The sequence below is a fragment of the Misgurnus anguillicaudatus genome, chromosome 13 (assembly GCF_027580225.2).
Source record: "Misgurnus anguillicaudatus chromosome 13, ASM2758022v2, whole genome shotgun sequence".
Lineage (NCBI taxonomy): Eukaryota > Metazoa > Chordata > Actinopteri > Cypriniformes > Cobitidae > Misgurnus > Misgurnus anguillicaudatus.
Genome location: NC_073349.2, coordinates 16,699,185 through 16,721,060, shown reverse-complemented (window position 1 = coordinate 16,721,060; position 21,876 = coordinate 16,699,185). Strand labels below are relative to the sequence as shown.

At 38.3% G+C, this 21,876-nt stretch overlaps 1 protein-coding gene across 8 annotated transcripts in view; it reads right to left on the bottom strand.

The window, feature by feature from the left end:
* Positions 1 to 21,876, bottom strand: part of eif4g3b (eukaryotic translation initiation factor 4 gamma, 3b) — a 52,585-nt gene that overhangs the window by 11,131 nt on the left and 19,578 nt on the right. For 2 of the 8 annotated variants that reach the window (XM_073875200.1, XM_073875204.1), the window contains exons 6-21: positions 20,104 to 20,124; positions 16,598 to 16,777; positions 16,298 to 16,412; positions 15,913 to 16,019; positions 15,661 to 15,786; positions 13,024 to 13,111; positions 11,947 to 12,720; positions 10,981 to 11,060; positions 9,013 to 9,232; positions 8,386 to 8,510; positions 6,783 to 6,902; positions 5,776 to 5,931; positions 5,365 to 5,562; positions 2,954 to 3,100; positions 2,634 to 2,870; positions 1,431 to 1,535 (exon numbers count right to left, since the gene is read on the bottom strand). In XM_073875200.1, coding sequence (XP_073731301.1) covers positions 1,431 to 1,535; positions 2,634 to 2,870; positions 2,954 to 3,100; positions 5,365 to 5,562; positions 5,776 to 5,931; positions 6,783 to 6,902; positions 8,386 to 8,510; positions 9,013 to 9,232; positions 10,981 to 11,060; positions 11,947 to 12,720; positions 13,024 to 13,111; positions 15,661 to 15,786; positions 15,913 to 16,019; positions 16,298 to 16,412; positions 16,598 to 16,777; positions 20,104 to 20,124 — 2,799 coding nt within the window. The remainder of the gene's footprint in view (positions 1 to 1,430; positions 1,536 to 2,633; positions 2,871 to 2,953; positions 3,101 to 5,364; positions 5,563 to 5,775; positions 5,932 to 6,782; positions 6,903 to 8,385; positions 8,511 to 9,012; positions 9,233 to 10,980; positions 11,061 to 11,946; positions 12,721 to 13,023; positions 13,112 to 15,660; positions 15,787 to 15,912; positions 16,020 to 16,297; positions 16,413 to 16,597; positions 16,778 to 20,103; positions 20,125 to 21,876) is intronic. The other 6 variants (XM_073875207.1, XM_073875205.1, XM_073875206.1 and 3 more) reach the window with 4 other exon arrangements.

Below are 21,876 nucleotides of genomic sequence, written 5' to 3'. Positions count from 1 at the left end.
GGCTGGCTAAGTTCGTCACAACATGTATGTAGCTCGTCATGTGTGTGGTTTGTAATTTCAAAATATGTGTTCTGCACTTTGAGAGATCGTGTGTGCATCAAAAAAGTTGGTTCAACTTAAAATTTTAAGGCAATTAGGTAACTTTAATTCAACTTAAAAATATAAGTTGAAACAACAATTTTTACGAAACGTTTTTGAGTCAACAAATATTTTTAAGTAGCCTGGGTTTCCCCATGCTGCCTTGCGCGCAAATATATTCATGCTACAAGTCTAGCATGGAAACCATGGACCAATTTTCCCCCTGAAATAGGGAACCAATCACAGAACGGGGAGGGGGCAGCAAGATGATGACGATGTCTATGCGACACACAACCAAGCAGTTTTGTTTATCCAACACGGCAGCAGACGCGAAGTTACTCTTTGATGCAGCCTTAGATAGTGTTCTAAGTTTATTTAAAAAAGAGCAACTTTTGGCATTAAACAATTTCATATCCAAGAAGGATGTTTGTATATGGCAAGACATGATAGCCACTGAGTTTTATAGGACCAAACTGCTAGGCATCGTCGTCGACGAAGTCAATTTGACTTATAAATGGTAAGTGGTATTTATTTATATCATATTGTCATTATGCCTGTAGCCTACCTACCGTGGTTGTCACAGTGCCATTAAGTTGTGTTGCTTTTCAATTTCAATATACAGCTACCAGTTTAGTTGCATAGCTTTCAGCTGTGTGCACATGTACCCGATAACAGTTGTTGATGTTTGAATTGATGTCGCTCTACATACAGCATCTGGTATAATTGAAACAATAGGCTATGAGCTACGTACAGACGCATTTGAATTCGTAGCGCCCAATAAACAGCTCCTGGCATTCGTAAACCACGCCTCAAATATGAGAAAATGAGCATGTGGTTCCCAAACCACATGGTCTGGTGTTAGCCAAGCTCATTTTTAAGTTGAATGAACTTAAATTTTTAAGGCAATCAAGTAACTTACATTTTTTAGTTGAACCAACAATTTTTATTTGTACAGTGTATGCCCAAATAGTATGCACTGTTTTTAAGTGCAAAGCAAAAGAGTATGCACACACTGGGACGTACTAACATCTTAGCATTAAAGCATTTCTTTATGCATTAGTTGTTATGTCATGTTTACTGTGTAGTTTAATTTATTGATTCAGTGATGCATTTATTTAATACGTTAATTATAAGTAGCACAACTAAACTCCGCCCTCTCTTGGTGAGTAAAACTAACCAATTAAGTGTGCATGGATCTACACTTCAAATTTTTACCTAAAACAGTAGACCAACCGGGAACTTTATGGATACTCATTTCAACATACTACGATTTTGGACACTAATTATAATTTCTAACACTATTTATAATGCGAAATGAGATGCACTGTAAGAAACACACACAACTAACTCACCAATCGAAGGTCAATGACGTCCTGCAGCATGAAGCGGATGCGTGAAGAGGTCTTTCTCTCCTTTACTATCTTTTCCATCTGAGTGAAGTACTGATCCATCCGTGGCTGAAAGAGAAACCACAACAGAACCTTCCTTGAGATAAACAAGCCTCAAAATGAGACAGAGACACAAACCACAGGAATTGCTGTCTGCCTACAATTAAGAGCATTTAGGCAACACCCTGCAAACACAGAGCCACATTCTCAGTTGAGCTCTGAGTGAGTGGCAGCACATCACGGCACATTAGTAACTCGAAAGGGACCAATGTTTCAAAGCAAACTCACAGGCTTTGAACTGCAGCCATATTTTCGGTCGAGCTGTACAGACCAGCAGGGGTTTACTCAAACTGTCATCAGTTGAATTTAATGCAATTTTATAAAAAAACAGCAGGAGGTGTGGACCAGAGAGGAAATGGTCAAAGAAGCCAAAGAGAAAATCACGCAGAGCTCTACAAATGCAGAATGGCCAATACACGTGGGTTTCTGTGCTACATTCAACTGTCTGTCTCTATGGCTAGTGCAAATTTGCATTGACATAATTAACAGTTGCGTTTTGCATTGCTGGTTGCTTAACCAGTGAGACTACACTTTTTAAAATCAGGTTTATCAGAAAAACTAAGCTTGGCCAGCAAAAACAGGCCTCGATCCAATATCTCTTTAATACTCCATGCTCATTATAGAACACCTAATGCAATTCTGTGCATCAGTACATATCATGAAAATCTGACTTTTTCATGTTTAAGTGCTATAATTGGGTCCCCAGTGCTTCTATCAACCTAGAAAATGTGAAAAAGATCAACCCAGTAAATTAGTTTTGGTAAATCATTCTCTGCAAGCATGTGGAAAAATAAGTCATTGAAATTTGGCTCCCCTTGTGATGTCAGAAGGGGATAGTACAGCCCCTAAATCTGCACTATCCAACCACTGCACTGCCATTTAATGCAGAGATCAGCTCATTTGCATTTTAAAGGACACACCCAAAACGGCACATTTTTGCTCACACCTACAAAGTGGCAATTTCAACATGCTGTAATAAATTATCTATATGATATTTTGAGCTAGAACTTACATACATACTTCCGGGGGACACCAAATATTTATTTTAAAAGCTTTGTGAAATGTCCCCTTTAAACCTTAAAAACCCTGTTCAGATCCTGGGCTTACCTTAGCTTTCTCAAAATCCAGGTCCTTGCCAATAGTGGTGAGCAGCCTGCAGAGGCACTCGAGTGACTCTTCGTCGTGATTTTTCAGCAACTTGACCACACAATCGTGCATAATGGCCTCCGTCAGCATCCGCAACTTGAAGAGCTCGCCAATGAACCTAATATTGCCAATGGACCGTCTGCGAGCCTTGTCTTTCGCCTCTTCCAATTCTTCCCGCAGCCTCTCCCGCTCGATAGCCTAAGAGAGAAAGTTATATCAGAAATGACACTGGAAGATGTGTAGTTGCATTTGAATGTAGCTTTGAGGAAGGAGTGACTTACTGAGGTAGCTGCCTCCAGTTCCTTATGTTTCTTCTCGAAGGCATCGTCATCCACCTTGTCCTTCTCAAATTCTTTCTGGCATCGATTCAGAAGCAGCTTTCGGAAATTCACAGTGCTGTTGGGCTTATCCGTCATGGGCACTTTTAACTAAAAAACACAGTCGGCATGAATCACTCACTAATGGTGGCATGTGTAAAGTGAGGTTACAGTATTGTGTAAGTTATACACAATACAATAGGGCTGTCACTTTTCGTTCGAAAATCGATTGCACAATCGATCGGACCAACCAAAAAACGTTTCGAAAACGAAAATAGGCAATCGATTTTAACCAAATATGAACACTATTAATTTTAAAAGAATTAAACAGTTAAAATATAGATGTAACAAAACTCACAAACAAGCAGAAAAAGAAAATAAAGAATTACAAAAGTGCAGTAGGTGTGCGAAAGCTAGACAGAAAATACCCAGCAATTTTACGCACCTAAGTTTCACGCTTTCAATCGCTGCATCTAGTGTTTTGCAAAGAAAATGGAGGACAACGTCAATAAACCCGTGCAACACGAGACAGCGTCGAAATTGTGACCTTACAGGAGATGATGAGTTATGACAAGGAGCCACCCTTGCGAGCTGACGGCGACCCGCTTTTGAGATGGAAGATTGGCAGTACGAAATACGCAGCTGGCAACGAAGTACCCGAGTTTCCCTGGGACATCAGTGCGGTCGGAGTGCGTCTTCTGAACAGATGGACATATAGTAAATGAAAAGCGCTCTGCTCTTGACCCCTAAAATGTTGATCGACTTGTTTTCCTGACCAATAATTTGTAATGGCCCTAGTCTTTTTGCGCATTTCATTATGCCTGCCTAGTGCCGCCTAAGTGTCGGTTACGTTTAATAAAAAAAATACACAGCATGTTCTCAACTTCAAGTAAGTCTATTTAAAGTTTCATTTTTTAACAGTTGTTTGAAATGGATCGAATCATTATTTAAAATAATTTTTGAATTGCCTAAATCATAAAAGCAGCCGGTTGAACATGCAGTAATGTTTTTCATTTATGGCATCCACTCTGCATATTTTTTTAGAGAATGTTGCACTACTGTTGCTGTTTTTTATTCTGCACGAAACTTAATGACAATGAATAAGAAATATTGCTGACGTGTGCGTTTCAGGCGCTCTCTTTACATTTGTCTGTTATTTGGCGTTAAATGGAAACGTCTTTTTTAGACATGGAAAATCGATTTTACAATCGATTCAATGAACACTTATATATTAAAAATCGAAAATGATTTTTTCACAAAAGTGACAGCCCTACAATACAACATTTTCAATTTTCAATTTTCTTTTTTTGAGGGCGCACAATGCAAAGTTCATCACAACATGTATGTAGCCCGTCATGTGTGTGCAGGGCCTGAAGTTAACTTTTTTGACCACCAGCCAGTTTTTTTTTTTGCCTGAATAGTGAATGATAACACTGTCTTTATTGTATGAATTAAATATAATTTTTTTTAGAGCCACAAAAGTGAATTTCTCTTTGTCTTAGGTTGTTTGATTAACATTAATGACACAGACTTAAGTAGGTTAATTGAGGTAACTGTCTCTTTAAGACCAGCACAGACTGGTTTTTGACTCTCTAATACATACACTTAAGACATAAAGAAATGTTTTATTAGAAAAAGAATACTGTTGAAATCATTTTGTTTATATGTGCCCTGTCAAAAGCAGAAAGATTTTATGTACACTTGCTTTTATGAACGCGTCTCTCCGATGTGCCCTATTGAGTGACCAAAAACCCGCGCGTGCATACAGAGACGGAGGGGGCACAAACTGCGCACACTCGTCATGGGCCTATCCCTGCCAATGACGAGTATTTCCGGCTTTCTGCAATACCGCTATTATCCACCAGGCGGCCAGGCCCTTCTGCAACTTTTTAAACCCCGAAGTATTGCCCTATGGCAAGCGGCTGCATGTCTGTGTCTGTATTAAAGATCGCTCTGAATGGGATCTCTATGAAACGTCCGTCACAAAAATGGAATTATCTCTGCTTTTTGCTCAAAATGTGGTGTTTTTGCAGAAACCTACCCATATTCAAAAGCTGATTACAAAATAACTACTTTTGTTTGAAAGCAGAGGGTCTGTTCTTTCATTTGGTATATTGTATGTTTTTATATTTAAAGAAGAACATTTTCTGGAAGGCATTAAACTTTTGTGAAAATCATGAAAAACTGGCAACTTTTTTTAAAAACGCTGGCGGCGAAAGAGTTAATAAAATGATGCATGGCTCCCCCAATACCACCTGCAACCAATTAGAGGCAAATTAAGCAAATGGTTTATGACTGTGAGCTAACTAAGATCTTCAATATGTTCCTCCCATACTACCATTCATTGAACTTTTATACCAATGGATCTGACTTACTGTGGCCAGACAGCTGCACATGTTCCCATAGGCCACAGAGAAGCCTGGCTCATCAATGGCTTTCTCAAACACCAGATCTATGACACCTTTGAGGCGTTCCTCTGTGTCGATGGTGAGATCGGTCACCTGCTTCATCAGCTGGTTGAACATCTGTGGCGTTAATTTGTTGAGGATACTCCGTACTTTTCGGAAGAGCTCCTGCGAAAGAATGGATGCACATATTACCGAATGCCCTCCGAGGCACCATTTACTCTCTTTATTACAGGAAACGATTGCGTAATGTAAACTACACAATCACAGGAGGCCATCTGGATATCACACCATGGTTACTCTGATTACCGCAAAATAAACTAAACCAAAGCTGTTTGAATGTAAATGACTCTGAGCCAAATGAAAATGTAGAGGGCTTACTTGAGTTTTCAGGATTTCTGGATCTTCTGCGACGCTGTCCCGCTTCATGCCAGGCTTCCAGGCGTTCTCTGTTGTCTTGAGCTGCACCTCTTCATTCACCGACAAGTTCATAATGATCTTGCGCCCAGATGGTCGCCGTAGGCCAACATTCAACAGCTATGAGAACAGACATGATAATGTACTGTAATACCGAATAGGTGTAATGAGAGGTAATTCGGTATCAATTGTAATCTTTGAATTAAGTTTTTTTTTGAAAATATGCTCATTTTCTAGCTCCCCTAGATTTAAACATTTGATTTTTACCATTTTGGAATCCATTCAGCTGATCTCCAGGTCTGGCAGTACCACTTTTAGCATAGCTTAGCATAATCCATTGAATGTGATTAGACCATTAGCATCGCGCCTAAAAAATAACCAAAGAGTTGCGATATTTTTCCTATTTAAAACTTGACTCTTCTGTAGTTACATTGTGATATTACGCAGCAGCTGAAAATAGTCCCCTTAGTATCTTTTAATAGCGGAGGACTATTTTCGGGCACTACGTAATATCATTGCACCTCCTGCAGCCATGTTACATCAGCAAAGTGCTTGACTATTACGCCAGAATGAGAGTATGGTTCCTGGACATCTGACTAGAAAATCCCAACTTTATATTTTACATTGGTCTTAGTACAAAATGTAACTACAGAAGAGTCAAGTTTTAAATAGGAAAAATATCTAAACTCTCTGGTTATTTTTAGCGCAATGCTAATGGTCTAATCAGATTCAGTGGATTATGCTAAGCTATGCTGAAAGTGCTGGCGCCAGACCCGGAGATCGGCTGAACGGATTCCAAAACTGTCAAATTAAATGTTTAACTCTAGGGGAGCTGGAAAATGTGCATATTTTCAAAAAAAGTGGAGTGTCCCTTTAAGATGTGTTAATTAAATTAAGGAATAATAGATGATAATGATAATATAGGTTATATTAAAAATGTAAAAGTGTGAGAATAAAGATAAGTGACCAACCGGTGCTCCTCTGCCCCCTGACATCTGTCTGCCAAAATCAGCAAATGCTGGGGTGAAGTCTGGGCCCCTGGAGATCATACGTTGGTCTACTGATCTCATGGGCAGCTTGTTTTGGTTAATCTGTTGAGTGAGGCCAAAAAACACATTAGACCTCTCTTAAAGAACAACAAGAGAGGTGATACCTTTAACAGAAAATTAAAAAAAGGGCCATAATAAAGTTACAATATCCCTTTGTTCCCTTAGTAGTTCATTTAATGGTGCAGCACAAATTAATTCTAGTAAAACAGTATTTCTTTTGGCCTTTTAATGAAGTTATGACTTTAATCAACTTGCTTTAAAGGAATAGTCTACTCATTTTCAATATTAAAATATGTTATTACCTTAACTAAGAATTGTTGATAGATCCCTCTATCATCTGTGTGCGTGCACGTAAGCGCTGGAGCGCGCTGCGACGCTTCGATAGCATTTTCCTTAGCCCCATTCATTCAATGCTACCATTTAGAGATAAAGTTAGAAGTGACCAAACACATCAACGTTTTTCCTATTTAAGACGAGTAGTTATACGAGCAAGTTTGGTGGTACAAAATAAAACGTAGTGCTTTTCTAAGCGGATTTAAAAGAGGAACTATATTTTATGGCGTAATAGCACTTTTGGGAGTACTTCGACTCGCCTGAAAAGTCAGCTCCCCTTCTCACTCTCATAATGGGAGAGGGAGGGTGTTACTGCGCCGAGTCGAAGTACTCCCAAAAGTGCTATTACGCCATAAAATATAGTTCCTCTTTTGGATCCGCTTGGAGGGGCGCTGCGTTTTGTTTTGTACCACCAAATTTGCTCGTATAACTACTCGTCTTAAATAGGAAAAATGTTGATGTGTTTGGTCACTTCTAACTTTATCTCTAAATGGTAGCATTGAATGAATGGGGCTAAGCTAAATGCTATCGAAGCGTCGCAGCGCGCTCCAGCGCTTACGTGCACGCACACAGATGATAGAGGGATGTATCAACAATTCTTAGTTAAGGTAATAACATATTTTAATATTGAAAATGAGTAGACTATTCCTTTAACAAGTCCTGATATGTGTGTGTTTAAAGGTCCCGTTTTTCCTGATCCCATTTTTTAAACTTCAGTTAGTGTGTAATGTTGCTGTTAGTGTATAAGTAATACCTGCAAAGTTATAAAGCTCAAAGCCAAGCAATATACAGTGAATGGCCAGTATGGACTACAGCAATCTACTTCCTGGTTGAATGACGTCAAAGCAAGAGTTTTTGACTAAACGCCGCCCACAGGAATACGTCAGTCGCCAGCTAAGCTCAAACGGCTCTGGCTAAGCTAAGCTGCTGTCAAATCACAACACACTAAACAAACTACACAATCAGAACTGGCAACTTATTCCTGAAGGAGGGACTTCATAGAACAAGAAAGACATCAGCCCGTTTTTAGGAGTGAAAGCAGTGCTATAGAGAAGTAAATTGTGTAAAAAATACTGCTTTTTTTACAAACAAAACATGAACACGTTATATTGCACACTTTAAACACAATCAAAGCTTCAAAAACACAAGAGAAATGAGACCTTTAAAAGTGTTTCAGTGGCAAAAGTCGTACCTTATCTAAAACAACATCAGAAATAGGAGGAAGCCCCTCTGGTTTCTGCACGCATGCAGGCATGAACTGGAAGCCCAACAGGAAGTCTCTATCATACTGTTTCTTTCCATTCTTCTCGGCAGGCTCTGAAAAAGAAGAAACACTGTCATGACTAGACACCACAGATATACAATGGCGTCTGAAAAAACATTACATTTATGCATTCAGAAGATGGTTTTATCCAATGAGAGCGCGTTTAAAGGTGCAATGTGTAACTTTTAGAAAGATCTCTTGACAGAAATGCAATATAACATATATAACTATATTATCAGTGATGTATAAAGACCTTACATTATGAACTGTATTGTTTTCATTACCTTACAATGAGCCGTTTTAATCTACATACACCACGAGTCCCCTTACATGGAAGTCACAGCCATGTTTCTACAGACGTAGTTAAGACGTAACACTTTATAAACTAAATTTGGTTCATCAACAATGTTCACTTTGTGCAAGGTCAGATATCTAAAGCTCTTTGGAAAGTTCCCAAATCATGCTGAGGAAAGTGAATCATCAGGTTTCGCACAAACTTGTAGAGTCTGTGCCAGCTGGAGTGCATGCTATCATTAAAGGAAAAGAGCTGCTTACGTGGCACTGCTTTGATCAGAGGCTCTCTGACAGCTGAAATGTGGACGCCATCAGTGCTTTCTGTTTCTAAGGGGTGTTCAGCACCATTTCTTAGAGGCTCTGCTTCATGCTCGCCGTTCTCCTCGAGCGCCGCTCCTACCGATGGCCTCCTCTCCACCTCCACGGGAGATGGACTGAGGGTTTCTTCAACAGTCTCCACAGTAGGCTCAACCATTTCCTCCTAGCAAACACACACGTGCAGAGATTAAAAGGTACAGTAGTGAGGACCTCATACAGAGGCAATGGTTTTTGTATCGAGATGATATTGAAATATTTAAATCTAGCCTTAAACCTGATTCAAGGGGTAAACGTACACATTTATAAACTGTAAGAACCACCAAATCTGCTTGTTAAGTCATGCATAAGGAAAACTGTTTCCATAATAGATACAAATTAAGAATTTGGTTCCAAAACGTGATAAACCCATTTAAACAAAATTAGTTACCACCAAAATCAGTATTGTATCAGGTCAGTATTAAGAAGTAAATTTTTTATTTTACGCAAAATGTGATATCCACTGTGGTATGCTGTCATCTCCATTTTTTCCAAAACGCGATAATCATCAGTCCTCCTCCTCTGCAGAATGCAATAAATCCGCTCAACAAATGACAGCGCACAATTCCACGCATTGTAAACAACAATGGCGGTGCGTTAAATAAACACAGAATCCTAGTTTTCCTCATCTACTTTGTACTTCGTGATCAACAAACAAACAAAAACAATAAAACTTTTGATGGCATTGATAAACCTGTGGTGGTTTTCTGTGGCAGGGAAGAAACGTAAGCCATCAAAATTTAATAATTTACGTAAGAGACACTTGGGAGACGGAAAAATGCCGGCTGTTGCTTGTTCTCCCAACATCATCAAGTTTCTGTCATGCTAACACATTGACCCCAGGGAATCTTATAAAAAACTTTCTATTATTTTACTCCAAGTCAACAAAAATCGAGCGGGACCATTGGTGTTACTTCTTTAATGAGTACTTCCTAAGCACTATTCCGTTAACTGACCAACACAAAAGCATTTAAAACAAAACAAGATGGAAAATTTTTTAAGTTTATAAGTTTTATCATATTCATTATCTTTTATTATATTCTCATTTTGTCAGGTATTGAAGATACAATGTCATGGATTCTTTATTAAAATGTATTAAAAAAGTTAAACCTAGATTAAGCTCCCCGTTTTGCGGATTCATAGATTTGACAATTAATTAATGCTATTAAAGAAGTTTTGGGTATGTTGAAAGAAGTTTATTTAAGCAGATTTCCATCACCCGAATTCCACCTTCTCTGTAGAATGACCCATATATAGATTCAATAGATGTTGTCATGGATTTATTGCATTTTGCGAAAAAAAAATAATCTGTTTTTATTAAAAATCTTTGAAAATCAAATTATGGATTTGTATTTTTAATGTTATTAAAACCTAAAGATGCTATGTGAAAGTTTGTAACAAAAATAGTGGTTTTCATCCCGTCACTTTCTTGGTATAGAAAACACGTTTTTACCGAAATTTGTCAAAATACATGTATTGCGTTTTGGAACCAAACTCTTCAGATTTAGGATCGGCAGTTTTGGTAGTTTTGCATTTTGATGTGATTGTATATAAGCATGTTTTTTGTTATTTCCCTATGTCATATGAGATCGATCGGATCCGGATGCAGTGCATGACGTTAGACTTAACAAGCGAATAACCTCACAAGTTAGTTTGAAATGTTTTACTAGATATGTAAGTGCATACTTAAAACTCTGCCTAAAAATTAAAGTATAGTGAAAGCTGTACACAAACACAAAGTCTCCCTAAAATATGAGCAACAGGATTTGTCAAATCGCATTACAACTCCTGGCACACATCAGCACAACAAAGCCATAAGTATGTGTGGCATCCACAAGGCTGCGTACAATGTAAAGTAAGAGTGTCTTATTTTACCTCTTTGTCTGGACATTGATCTTGATCTACAGGTATGTCCTCCTTTGGCTTCTTCCAGGTCTTTGGTGCACTAGATGTAGCTGTAGCATTCCAAAGAAAAAATGTAAATGTAAACTTGTGTTGCCAAAACCAGAGACTATGGTAAAAGGTCGGGTTAGGCTACAGGAAGGAGACAGAAAGCATGACTGACCTTAAAGGGACACTTTTTTGAAAATATGCTCATTTTCCAGCTCTTCTAGAGTTAAACATCTGAGTTTTACCGTTTTGGAATTCATTCACTTTTAGCATAGCTCAGCATAATCCATTGAATCTGATGCATCGCTTAAAAATGACCAAAGATTTTCAATACTTTTCCTATATAAAACTTGACTCTTCTAGAGGCAATGATATTACGCAGTGCCCAAAAATAGCCCCCTTGGTAACTTTCAATAGTAGAGGACTATTTTCGAGCACTGCGTAATATCATTGCGCCTGCTGCAGCCATGGTATGGCAGCAAAGTCATTGATTATTATGCCAGAATGAGAGTATAGTTCCTCGCAACTTTTAATTTTCCATCAGTCTTAGTACAAAATGTAACTACAGAAGAGTCAAGTTTTAAATAGGAAAAATATCGAAACTCTTTGGTTATTTTTTTAAGCGCAATGCTAATGGTCTAATCAGATTCAATGGATTATGCTAAGCTATGCTAAAAGTGATACCACCAGACCCAGAGATCAGCTAAATGGATTCCAAAACGGCAAAAATCAAATGTTCAACTCCTGGGGAGCTGGGAAATGAGCATACCCTCCAAAAAAGTGGAGTGTCCCTTTAAGTTTCTGATTAACACTATGCCTCAATTGCATGAGCCGATCAGATTACCACTTAGTAGATCAAAAAGGTATTCAGCAGTTTTGTATACAGTATGCATTGAACGTTGGTGATGAACTGTGGCCAGAGGCATCAAGTGATAATTCAAGCATGCTCACCTTGACTTGAGCTTATTCTGGACAGCAAAAAAGGCTCGCCTTTCTTGTCCAGCAAGGCCTCGATCTCCTTCCCTGTTTCTTTGAGCTCTGCCCCTGTAGAAGATCTCCTGACCAGGCCTGACCCTGCAGAAATCTGACTTGGGTGTATGAGGCCTGGAGGTGGAGGTGTGGTGAAGATAGCAGCAGTAGTGGTGAAGATGGTTAAGCCAGGGAGGGATGGGGCATCAGGAGATCCAGCACTGTCCTCCGCAGCAGGCAAAGGACTATCGGCCTTCACCTCTGTAGACTCGCCCTCCAGTGCTGGTGTGATGGGACCGGCCTCCGTGCTGGGTGTCTGGGGCACACTGGGAGTAGGCAACAACGGAGACGCTTCCCTGGGTTGGGATTCCAAGGGAGTAGCATCAGTGTCCGTCAACCCATTGATAGCATTTTCAGGCTGGGTTGGGGATGTTGACAGGCTCTGAGGTGAGGGTTGTTCTGAGGAAGATTTTTCCGCCTCTGAGCTCTCCGGTTCTGGTGTGACAGCTTTAGCGGGGATGGGCTCAGTTGATGGGCTTGAGGATTCAGCCGAGTCCACTGTTGAGGAAGGCGTGTAAAGAATGGGGGCTGTAGCTACACTTAAGGGCATTTCTGGGACCGAGGGGGGAGTCTCAGTTTTCTGAGGCGGGGTGGGCGCTTGGAGTGGGCTGCTGCGATCTCTTCTCTCCAAAGGAGCTTCTGGATGCCGCAGTGCAGGAGATGCAGTTCTTTGTGAGGCAAATTTTGGCTTGTCATCTAGAGCCATCAATTGGATAAAGAAATGTGTCGGGGTTATTAAATATGACTTCAGATGAAGAATCAATTATGTTTTACATATAATAGATGCCCGTGTACATATCCATTAGATGACTCTACCTTCCATCAGAATTAAATGTATTATAACGTCTACATTCATCATTGCTCAATAATGACAACGGACATGAAACATTTTTATACATACACGTACCGCAAAATGATGACCTCAAAATGTATCAAATTAAAAAGCATGAAGAACTTATGACTTTACTACGCTAGTGGGAAATGGGTGATAATCCTGACCTGTTTTCAAGTCGATGGGGGCATGAAGGTGCTGGGCGGCATCCACGTTATACATGAGCCCGTGATCTGCTACCTGGCTGTTCAGCTGCTGGGATTTGAGGTAGAAAATGTGAGGATAATGAGGGTGTGGACATAAAAACTAGCAACAGAGAAACACAGGGCACAAGCACGTATGCAGCACACGGACAAAGCAGGAAAAGCAGATAAACAGAGGGAAAGGTGGACGAGTGGAGAGACGGGGCAATGAAAAGGGTGGAGGAAACATGGGGAGAGAGAGCAGAGTAGACACGAACACTGTTAACGTCTACGGAAAAATGACACAGGTAGTTTTACAACACAGTGAGTGTGCAAGCAACAGGGATAGTGCTTTAGATCAAAGTTTTCACACTACAGGGTTCCCACCCTAAGCCAAGTGTCAAATCCCCTGACTTTTTCCTGACTTTCACTGACTAAAATGCTGAATTTTCATGACACAGGTCTGAAATGCTGTGAGCTTGATAATGTAGTGTACACAGATTATAAAAATGTGGTTAAATGCATGAAATGAATATACAATGCCAATAAACAGGTGTTTAAATTGTATTTTTACTTGAAATCAGTGGAGCCTTGGACCCAGAAATGGCATTCCTTACGTCACAACTAAACAAGCTGATTACACTTTGAACTAAAAGTTTAAGCGATATATTTATATTTCATGACTTGGGTAAAAAAAAAAAATGAATTCCCTGACTTTCAATGTCTGGAATGGACTTTTTAAAACTCCATGATATTGCAGAAATGTCATGACCTGTGGGAACCCTAAACCTATTTAAAGCCAAGGACCCCCAAACAAAGTGATCCTTTTTGAAGACCCTCACCTACCCCAAAATGCAAAGGCAGCTTTTTCATGTTTACAGGCCCCGTTCGGTTTGTTTGCCATGTAGTAAGGCAAAAATAAATAGTAGTAGATAGTTCACCCAAAAATAAAAATTCTGTCATCATTTTCTCATCCTCATGTTGTTCTAAATCTATTTCCTTTTTTTTTGATGAACAAAAAGAAGATATTTTGACTTTTGACTTCCATAGTAGGAAAAACAAATACGATGGAATCCAATGGGTACTATCAACTGTGTGCTTACCATAATTTATCAAAATATCTTATTTTAGTTCATCAAAATAAAAAAAACTCAAACAGGAATGACAGAATTTAAGTATTAGAATATGAGAAAAACATTTTTGACAAAAATGTTTTAAGATTTCTTATTCTGTTATGAGATTTCTTATTCTGTTTAACAAAAAAAGAAGATATTTGCTCATAGATGGGACCCATTGACTTCTATAGTATTTGATTTTTTTTACTATGGAAGTCAATGGTTACAGTCAGCTGTGTGCTTACCATCATTTATCAAAATATCTTCTTTTGTGTTCAACAGAATAAAGAAAGTCATACAGGTTTCGAACAACATGAGGGTGAGTAAATGACAGAATTTTCATTTTGGGGTGAACTACCCCTTTAATTTCAGGGACAAATATGCATATAGCGAAAAATGCCAATGACACTTGCAAAACTTCCTTTAAAATCTATTTCTGAACATCTGTTTGTTGCAAGGGGGTCAAGATAAAATATTTCCTTTCCTACTAAGCTATATAAGGTAAGGTATCCTGTATTGTTCCATTGGGAAATTAATCTTGGGCTTAAAGCTGCTGCATTTATCCAAACATACATTTATTTTGTACTATTTATTGTTCAAATAAATTTGTAATGCACAGTTTGCTTGTGTTTTAGATTAGACTGGCACATTAGGGATAAGGGACAATGTATCAAGAGTTTGTAAATGAGTAATCACTGTAAAGGGAACATGGGGACCGGGATGACAAACAATCATGAAACAGAAATACACGAAACAGAAATACACAGGTGACAAACACACAAAACTAAAACATGTTTACAATTCCTCTATCTTCATGCTAAAAATGAGCATTTATACACTTATGTTAATAAAAAAGACCAAATAGTTAAGACAATTGATTGGGGTGACCATGTGTGCCATTCTTCCCGGACGCGTCCTGGCCGGGATTTCGGGTTCGTCTTCCGGAAGTCGTATTTGTCGACCACATACGTCATACAGAATTATTATTATTATTATTATTATTATTACAGAAAAGCAACCATTACATTTTAAGGTAAGAATGAAAATACGATTGTATGTCTTATGTTTTTAACCAAATGGCTTATCCGTTTAACAAATACGACTTCCGGAAGATGCACCGAAATCCTGGCCAGGACGAGTCCGGGAAGAATGGCACGTATGGTCACCCTAAATTAATGAATCAGTAAAGTCCTTGACACACAGATAAACTTGATTATGAAGGAATACAAAAATAACTGGCATGTAATAAGCTGAACAATGGCCAGCTTTAAATTAGAGTCTTGATTTTATTTTACGATAATGACTGACTGACATAACATCAAACTGTAACAGCTATAACTTTTGTTACGACTGTTGTCTCCTGGAAATCAGGACAGACACCAGAGGTGCCGGGAAACAGAACAGGTGCATGACTTAGAAAGAGGTCGATATCAAGCTAAATTTGTATGGCAATAAAATGTGTACGGTTGATTATGTTCGTTCTGTTCTCGGAGACCTGTGGTCCTACCTGTGGAGGTGTAGGTGTGGAGGAGGGCCGACCCACGGGTGGAGTTGTGTTTCGACTTCCACCCACCCCTGACAATATCTCATCTGTGACATCCTTCCCACCCTGGTTAGGGTCTCGGATGCGGATCTTAGAGGACAACAAGCACACATAAATAAGTGCATTCAATGATCACTTCCTGTTTAGCATCATTCTTTACAATTTAATACATATTTCCTGAAAGCATTATGATGAGGCAGGTCATTGGACACTTACCGTTTTCTTTTCCCTCTTAGCAGGTGGAGGTTGCTGTGGTGTAGGCACTATAATGGGTGGAGATGGTGTGTACATGGTCTGCCCAGGATAGTAGGAAGGTCCCGCTGCTAACACACCAGACAAGTGAAGAGCCATGTTAATAGACTTGTTCATATCTATATCAACAATATTTTGCACAAAAATAATAAAATAAAAACATTTTAGGTAAAACCCTTAAATGACTCCATGGTCCTTTACCTAAATCAACCTAACCGAAATTTATATGATGGATCATCTTTTTTAAAATCATGTTTTTTTTTGTATTGTAAATTTGATTAATTTTTAAAATAAGTTATTTGTACATTAGAAACTCAACAGGTGTCTTGAACCTGAATGTGGCACTCACCATAAGGTGAAGGGAAGTCCCCTGGACTGGGTCCAGCATAGAAGGTACTGGGTCCGGGGGGCTGGACCGAGTACTGTGGAGGCGTCCCCACATATGGAGGTGCACTGGGACGGTACTGTTGAGGCACAACGGCAACATTTTACCCCAAATAAACAAGTTACTGCCTGATGACAACACGTCACCACATTCGCATAAAAAAACAACAACAACAAATATCATCTGGCATGTTAAAAAATAAACACATGGTCCAGATATAGCGAGGTGTAATGCGATTCTGTAGTATATGACGTGCTGTCTGACCTGCGGGATGTAGTACTGCGGTGTCTGTGGGGAATGGAAGGACATGGGTGTCATGGTCATCATGATGTGCTGATTCGGGGTGTAGACCGCTGCCGCGGGGGATTGAGACGTTGGCCGGATGGGAGGGTTGTTGCTTGGAATGGTGGGCCGTGCCGTTTGCATCTGCGCCCTCTGGAAAAACTGTGAGGAAGAGAGATTGTTACGGCGCTCACCTTCGGAAACGCTGGGGAAGTCTTAAGTGTAATATTTCAGTCTAGGATGACATCTGAACTTCACACTTTTTTACTAAGAAAGGCAACTACAAACAAGTATTTATGCAGAGGCATGCAAGAAACAAAAACAAACATGCAATTCTGAGTCACTTGTAGTTAAAATAATAAAGTAGTATTTAAATGATTTATGATTATGTACAATACTGTAGAAAGACTGCACAGCCACCATCTTCACAGACCTGATTTAACTGCTAAGAACCTGTGTGTGAGCATCTAACAATAAAGACTTTTAAAATATATATCACATGTATGAAACACAGTATGAACTAAAGGTGTTGGGTTATAATTGATTTTCCATTTCAATTGGGGACACTTTATTAACAGTCAACTTTATTTATAACGCTATGAAGGAAACTTGCTATTAATAAATCCCCCCAAAAGACATGCTGCAATACATTCCTGCTATCCCTAGCGTCTCACACTTGTGACTATGTATTAATACTGCCTGACAACATCACTATTTATCATCCAAATAAACAGACACCTGTTGGTTTACCATTGAATCACTGTATAACCTGTTCATATTATGACCATGTACACATGGTAGGCAAATAAGTTTCACTCCACTTCTGAATGCTTCATCATAAAATGTTCAGTGTTTATATCAGGGTTCCCACACCTTAGTTAACTTCAAATTCAAGGACCTTTCAAGGACTTTCCAGGTCCAATACCCTCAAATTCAAGGAGTAAATGTGGAAACACATTTCAAGTGAGAAGAAGGTTACATCATGTTACCTTTTAAGATACATTGTTAAAGTTCTCTTTCGAGGTTGTAAAAATCATCATTTTGCATCATTGAAAGCAGGAAGTCCTATATCTTTGTTGAGGGGGTGAGCCTACAAACACCCCTTTTCTCGGTCAAACAGGCACCGAATTCGAAATGTATGTTACATTTCAACTACAAATATGACGCAATTTCAATAAAGATTAATGTTTCTATGGGTGAAATGCTCCTTTAAAATGACAACAGAGAGACTCACCCACAGTCTCGACAGACCACCGCCTCAAAGTAATCAGGACAGAAGCGGTCAAAAGTGGACAAAAGAGACGGATTTAAATACCAGGTGTAAACGTGATGTGTCTCTCTCATCCACTTGTGATCCGATCGACGAAAACACATCTTAATACCAAGTGTAAACAGCCCATTAGAGCTTTCGGACACAGCAATAGTGATTGCTATCAGGAAATGAGAAGACTGTGAACCAGCTAAGCATGGGCTGGTAAATGATTGTGGCGGTATGATAACCTTAAGCAAAAATATCAAGGTTTCTCAGTGTTGCTGTATTGCCAGTGCAAAACAAAAATTTAAAAATAACACAATGTCTCCATATACAAACAAAAACTTTTCAAATGGACACAAAACATTTTACTTTTAGGCAACATGTCCCATGTCTTCAGTTTAACAAAAAATGTGTTTGTAGAGAATGATTTTTTTTAAAGTTCATGATAAATTTAAAATACTTTAAAAGTTGTGAAGAAAAGGCCGAAATTGTTGTTCATTGATACTCGAAAGCCTCTGATCATGTTCACGTATTGAAAACAGAAGTCCCAACATCTTACGAAACTTCTCCTTTTGAGCTCATGGAAAAAAATCATACAGCTAGGTTTAGAGGGACATAAGAGAGAAAATTTATTGATGCAATAAATTTCCATTTAAGCATAAGCGATTTCTTCGACGAAAAGCTACTAGCAAGAAAAGCATCAAAACAATCTTTGGATCAGTCAACCCTAAACTATGCAAACGACTATAAGTAAATTTACAGATTTATAAAAACGCGACTCTGTAAACAGTCTAGACAAGACAACCTTTTGATGCTTATCGAGAAGGTGCTGGAATTAAACCACAAGCACACAGAAATCTGACACTTTGGGTGTGGCGAATAAGGACAGAGCCAACATACGCATCAGCACGCTGATCTCGGAACAGAAACAGAAACTGTACTATCTACATATGCTAACTGTAATAACAATGGGAGCCAACAGGGTCACGCACAAAGGCTGAGGCTGTTAATAAAGCCTATGTAGGCAGCAGACAGAAAGACAAAGCTAGCATTAGATGCTGGCACAGTATTCAGGTCTACTGTACGATAAGCTTACATAAATAAAATGAAGGACATTAACAATAAATCTCAGTATAGGGGTAGTAAACTATATGGAGTATGTGTGTACCTGCAGCCGAAATCTAGAGCGTTACACTTTCAATTTACATTGAGACACACAATGTTCTAGGTCAGTTTAAGAAAGACCTCCGTTTCGTTTGGTAAGACTATATAAATATCAAACCAAACCTTTTTACTACTTGTGAGTTCACCTGCTGACAGCAGATAATAAAACCTGTTTATTGGCTTGGACAGGAACATTTTCCTTTTAAAGCTTTCTTCCAAAGGATGTTATGTACAAGGATATAAAAGTTGTGCGGTGTTAGCGTGCCCCAAAATCGTCTGGGCTGTCAATTTTATTTAGCACAGTAGGACTCATGTATGAAACATGAACAGAAATTCTTAAAAAAAATCTTGTAAATTGCAGCTTCGCAAAACCCCGCCCCCTTTTGCTATATCCAACATCAGCAAAAGCACTCAGACTTGTGAAACAATAATTTCTAGAAAAAAATGACGTGTTCATTTCAGACAAAAGCAGACGGAAGGTCTGCAATATGTATTCAAAGTATAAATTCAGGACGTGAAACGAATTAAGTAAACAAAATAAAGAAGCTATGGCCAACAGGTCGTAAAACTGAAAGTACAGCATCACGATTTACACTTAACATTGTTTTCATATTTCATCAGAAAGACCAAATGAGTTGCTGATATGTTACATAACATTCAATAGATTCATCTAGAGACTCGGCTAAGCCTTGTCCGGGAAACCGCCCCATAAAGTCTCATAACTAAGAAGTGTCATTGCCTGGATTTAAACAGTAATGTTTCCTGGAACACCCAAACTAGTTGAAAATCTTAACCAACAGGAAGTAATAAATAGGCTACATACAAAATAAACTGGTCAACATGCAAATCCAAAAAACTAACACAATGAAAAAACTGAAATATTTAAACCAACCATCAAACCAACAATAATAAATCAAGAAGAGGGGGAGATGTTAAACTATAATGGAGGTTTCTGCTTTTTTGGGGTGGCAGTTGTAGTGCATTTAACTGGGTGGAAAAGCACTAAGATAATATTGAGAGAGAAATAGTGAATCTCATGCCATGCATTTTCCTCAGGACTGCAAATTACCTGAATGGGTCTGAATCCTCCCTTGAATATTGAAGCAGGAAAGAAAGAGAAGCTAATGCGATAACACACTAATTGGCATGAAAGGATATAGAGACTAATACACACACACGCATGCTTGAACAGAAATCTGCAGTACAGAGCATAAAAAGAGAAACTCTGCTCTTTTTAATGTAACATAGTGACATCATTCCTTACGTGGTAACCCAAGAAAAGTGTGCTGAAATCCACTAACACTTGCAGACATTGAATATGAACAGATGACATTAAAGGTTATATAAGAAGTCTTAAACAGACACAGGTTCCTGAAGATCAAAGATATTTAAAGAGACAAGAGTTCAAAGCTCACTGTAGGTGGGATGAATAAGGGTCAATTAAAGGAAATATGCAGCCAGATGAAAACATGGTGCAAAAGAGTGCCAACTATTTTCGAGGCGAGGGACTACAAAGGGTTATTTAATCAGAAATGCTAGACCGAGATAAAAAATGCTCACAGCCCTACATTATGTTTGATTTTTGAGAGAACAGAAATTTCCAATCCAGGGTTTGCATATCTTCAAGGATTTGTGATATATTGTCATGTAAATGAAATGTTAAATTAAATAACTTGTCTATATAGTTACTAAAGCAATCTTACAAATAAAAAGCAGAAAGATACTAGTAATGTGGAGTTCAGTTGCAAAACTCTCTTAAGTGTATTTACATGTTTTTTTGTAAATGAGCATACTTTTTTTATCAGGCTCTTATGTTTAGGTTCAGTAATTTCAGTTGGCAATGGAAATTTTATTAGTCATTATCTCTTTTAAGAGAAAATGCTTCCCTGCCAATGACGAGTTTTTCTGGCAATCCGTATTTCTGCTATTATCTACCAGGTGGCGCTCTTACCCAACTTATAAAACCCGGAAATATCAAACTCTGTATGTTTTGATCACCGCTCTGAATTTGATCTCTATCAAAAAATCCTATACAAAAGCACAATTATCTCAACTTTTTGCTCAAAATTTTGTATTTTTTAAGAAACTTATATAAGAGGTGATAAAAAGAGTATAAATAAAGGAAGCATGGAACTTTTTAGTTTGAAAGCAGAGGGGTCTGTTCTTTCATTTGATTTATTGTATGTTTTATACATTTTCTTAAAGGCATTAAACGGGTGATACTCACGAAACCATTGAAACACCACGGCACTAATGATTTTAGCTTTAAAATGTGTAATATAGTAACATTAAAAAGCATCAGAATTAACACAATACTGCGTTCTACCTTGCACAATGTGTGATTTCAACATAAGAATTTATAATTGGAAATTTTATCTCATTTTCTGCTGAAATTCTCATTACCGCAATGTGTCCGGCTGTGTTTAAACATGCGTTATGTTGTAATTTAATCCAATTAACACAAAAATATTAAGAAAAAAAATAAATGGATGTTTTGCTAGACTACTTTAGATGATAGAAAAAATATTTACTGAATATTCATGTATAATAATAATGAAGAAAAATTAGGAAAATGATGTGTCCATGCCTATGTTCTCATCCTCCGCAACACTTTTTGAGAACAGTTTAAGCACACATACAGAATTTTAATAAAGTTTGATTTTGAGTGACCAAGCACATGGACCAGTTACTTCAAGATGGCTACCAGGTAAGATCATTTTTTTACAGTTAATTTGAAATATTGTCTTGTCAGAATGCTTACACGACATTTTGATTATCATTTCCACAACAGATGCTTATTAAATGTTAATTTAATTAATAGAAGCATAATACTTTGATTTTA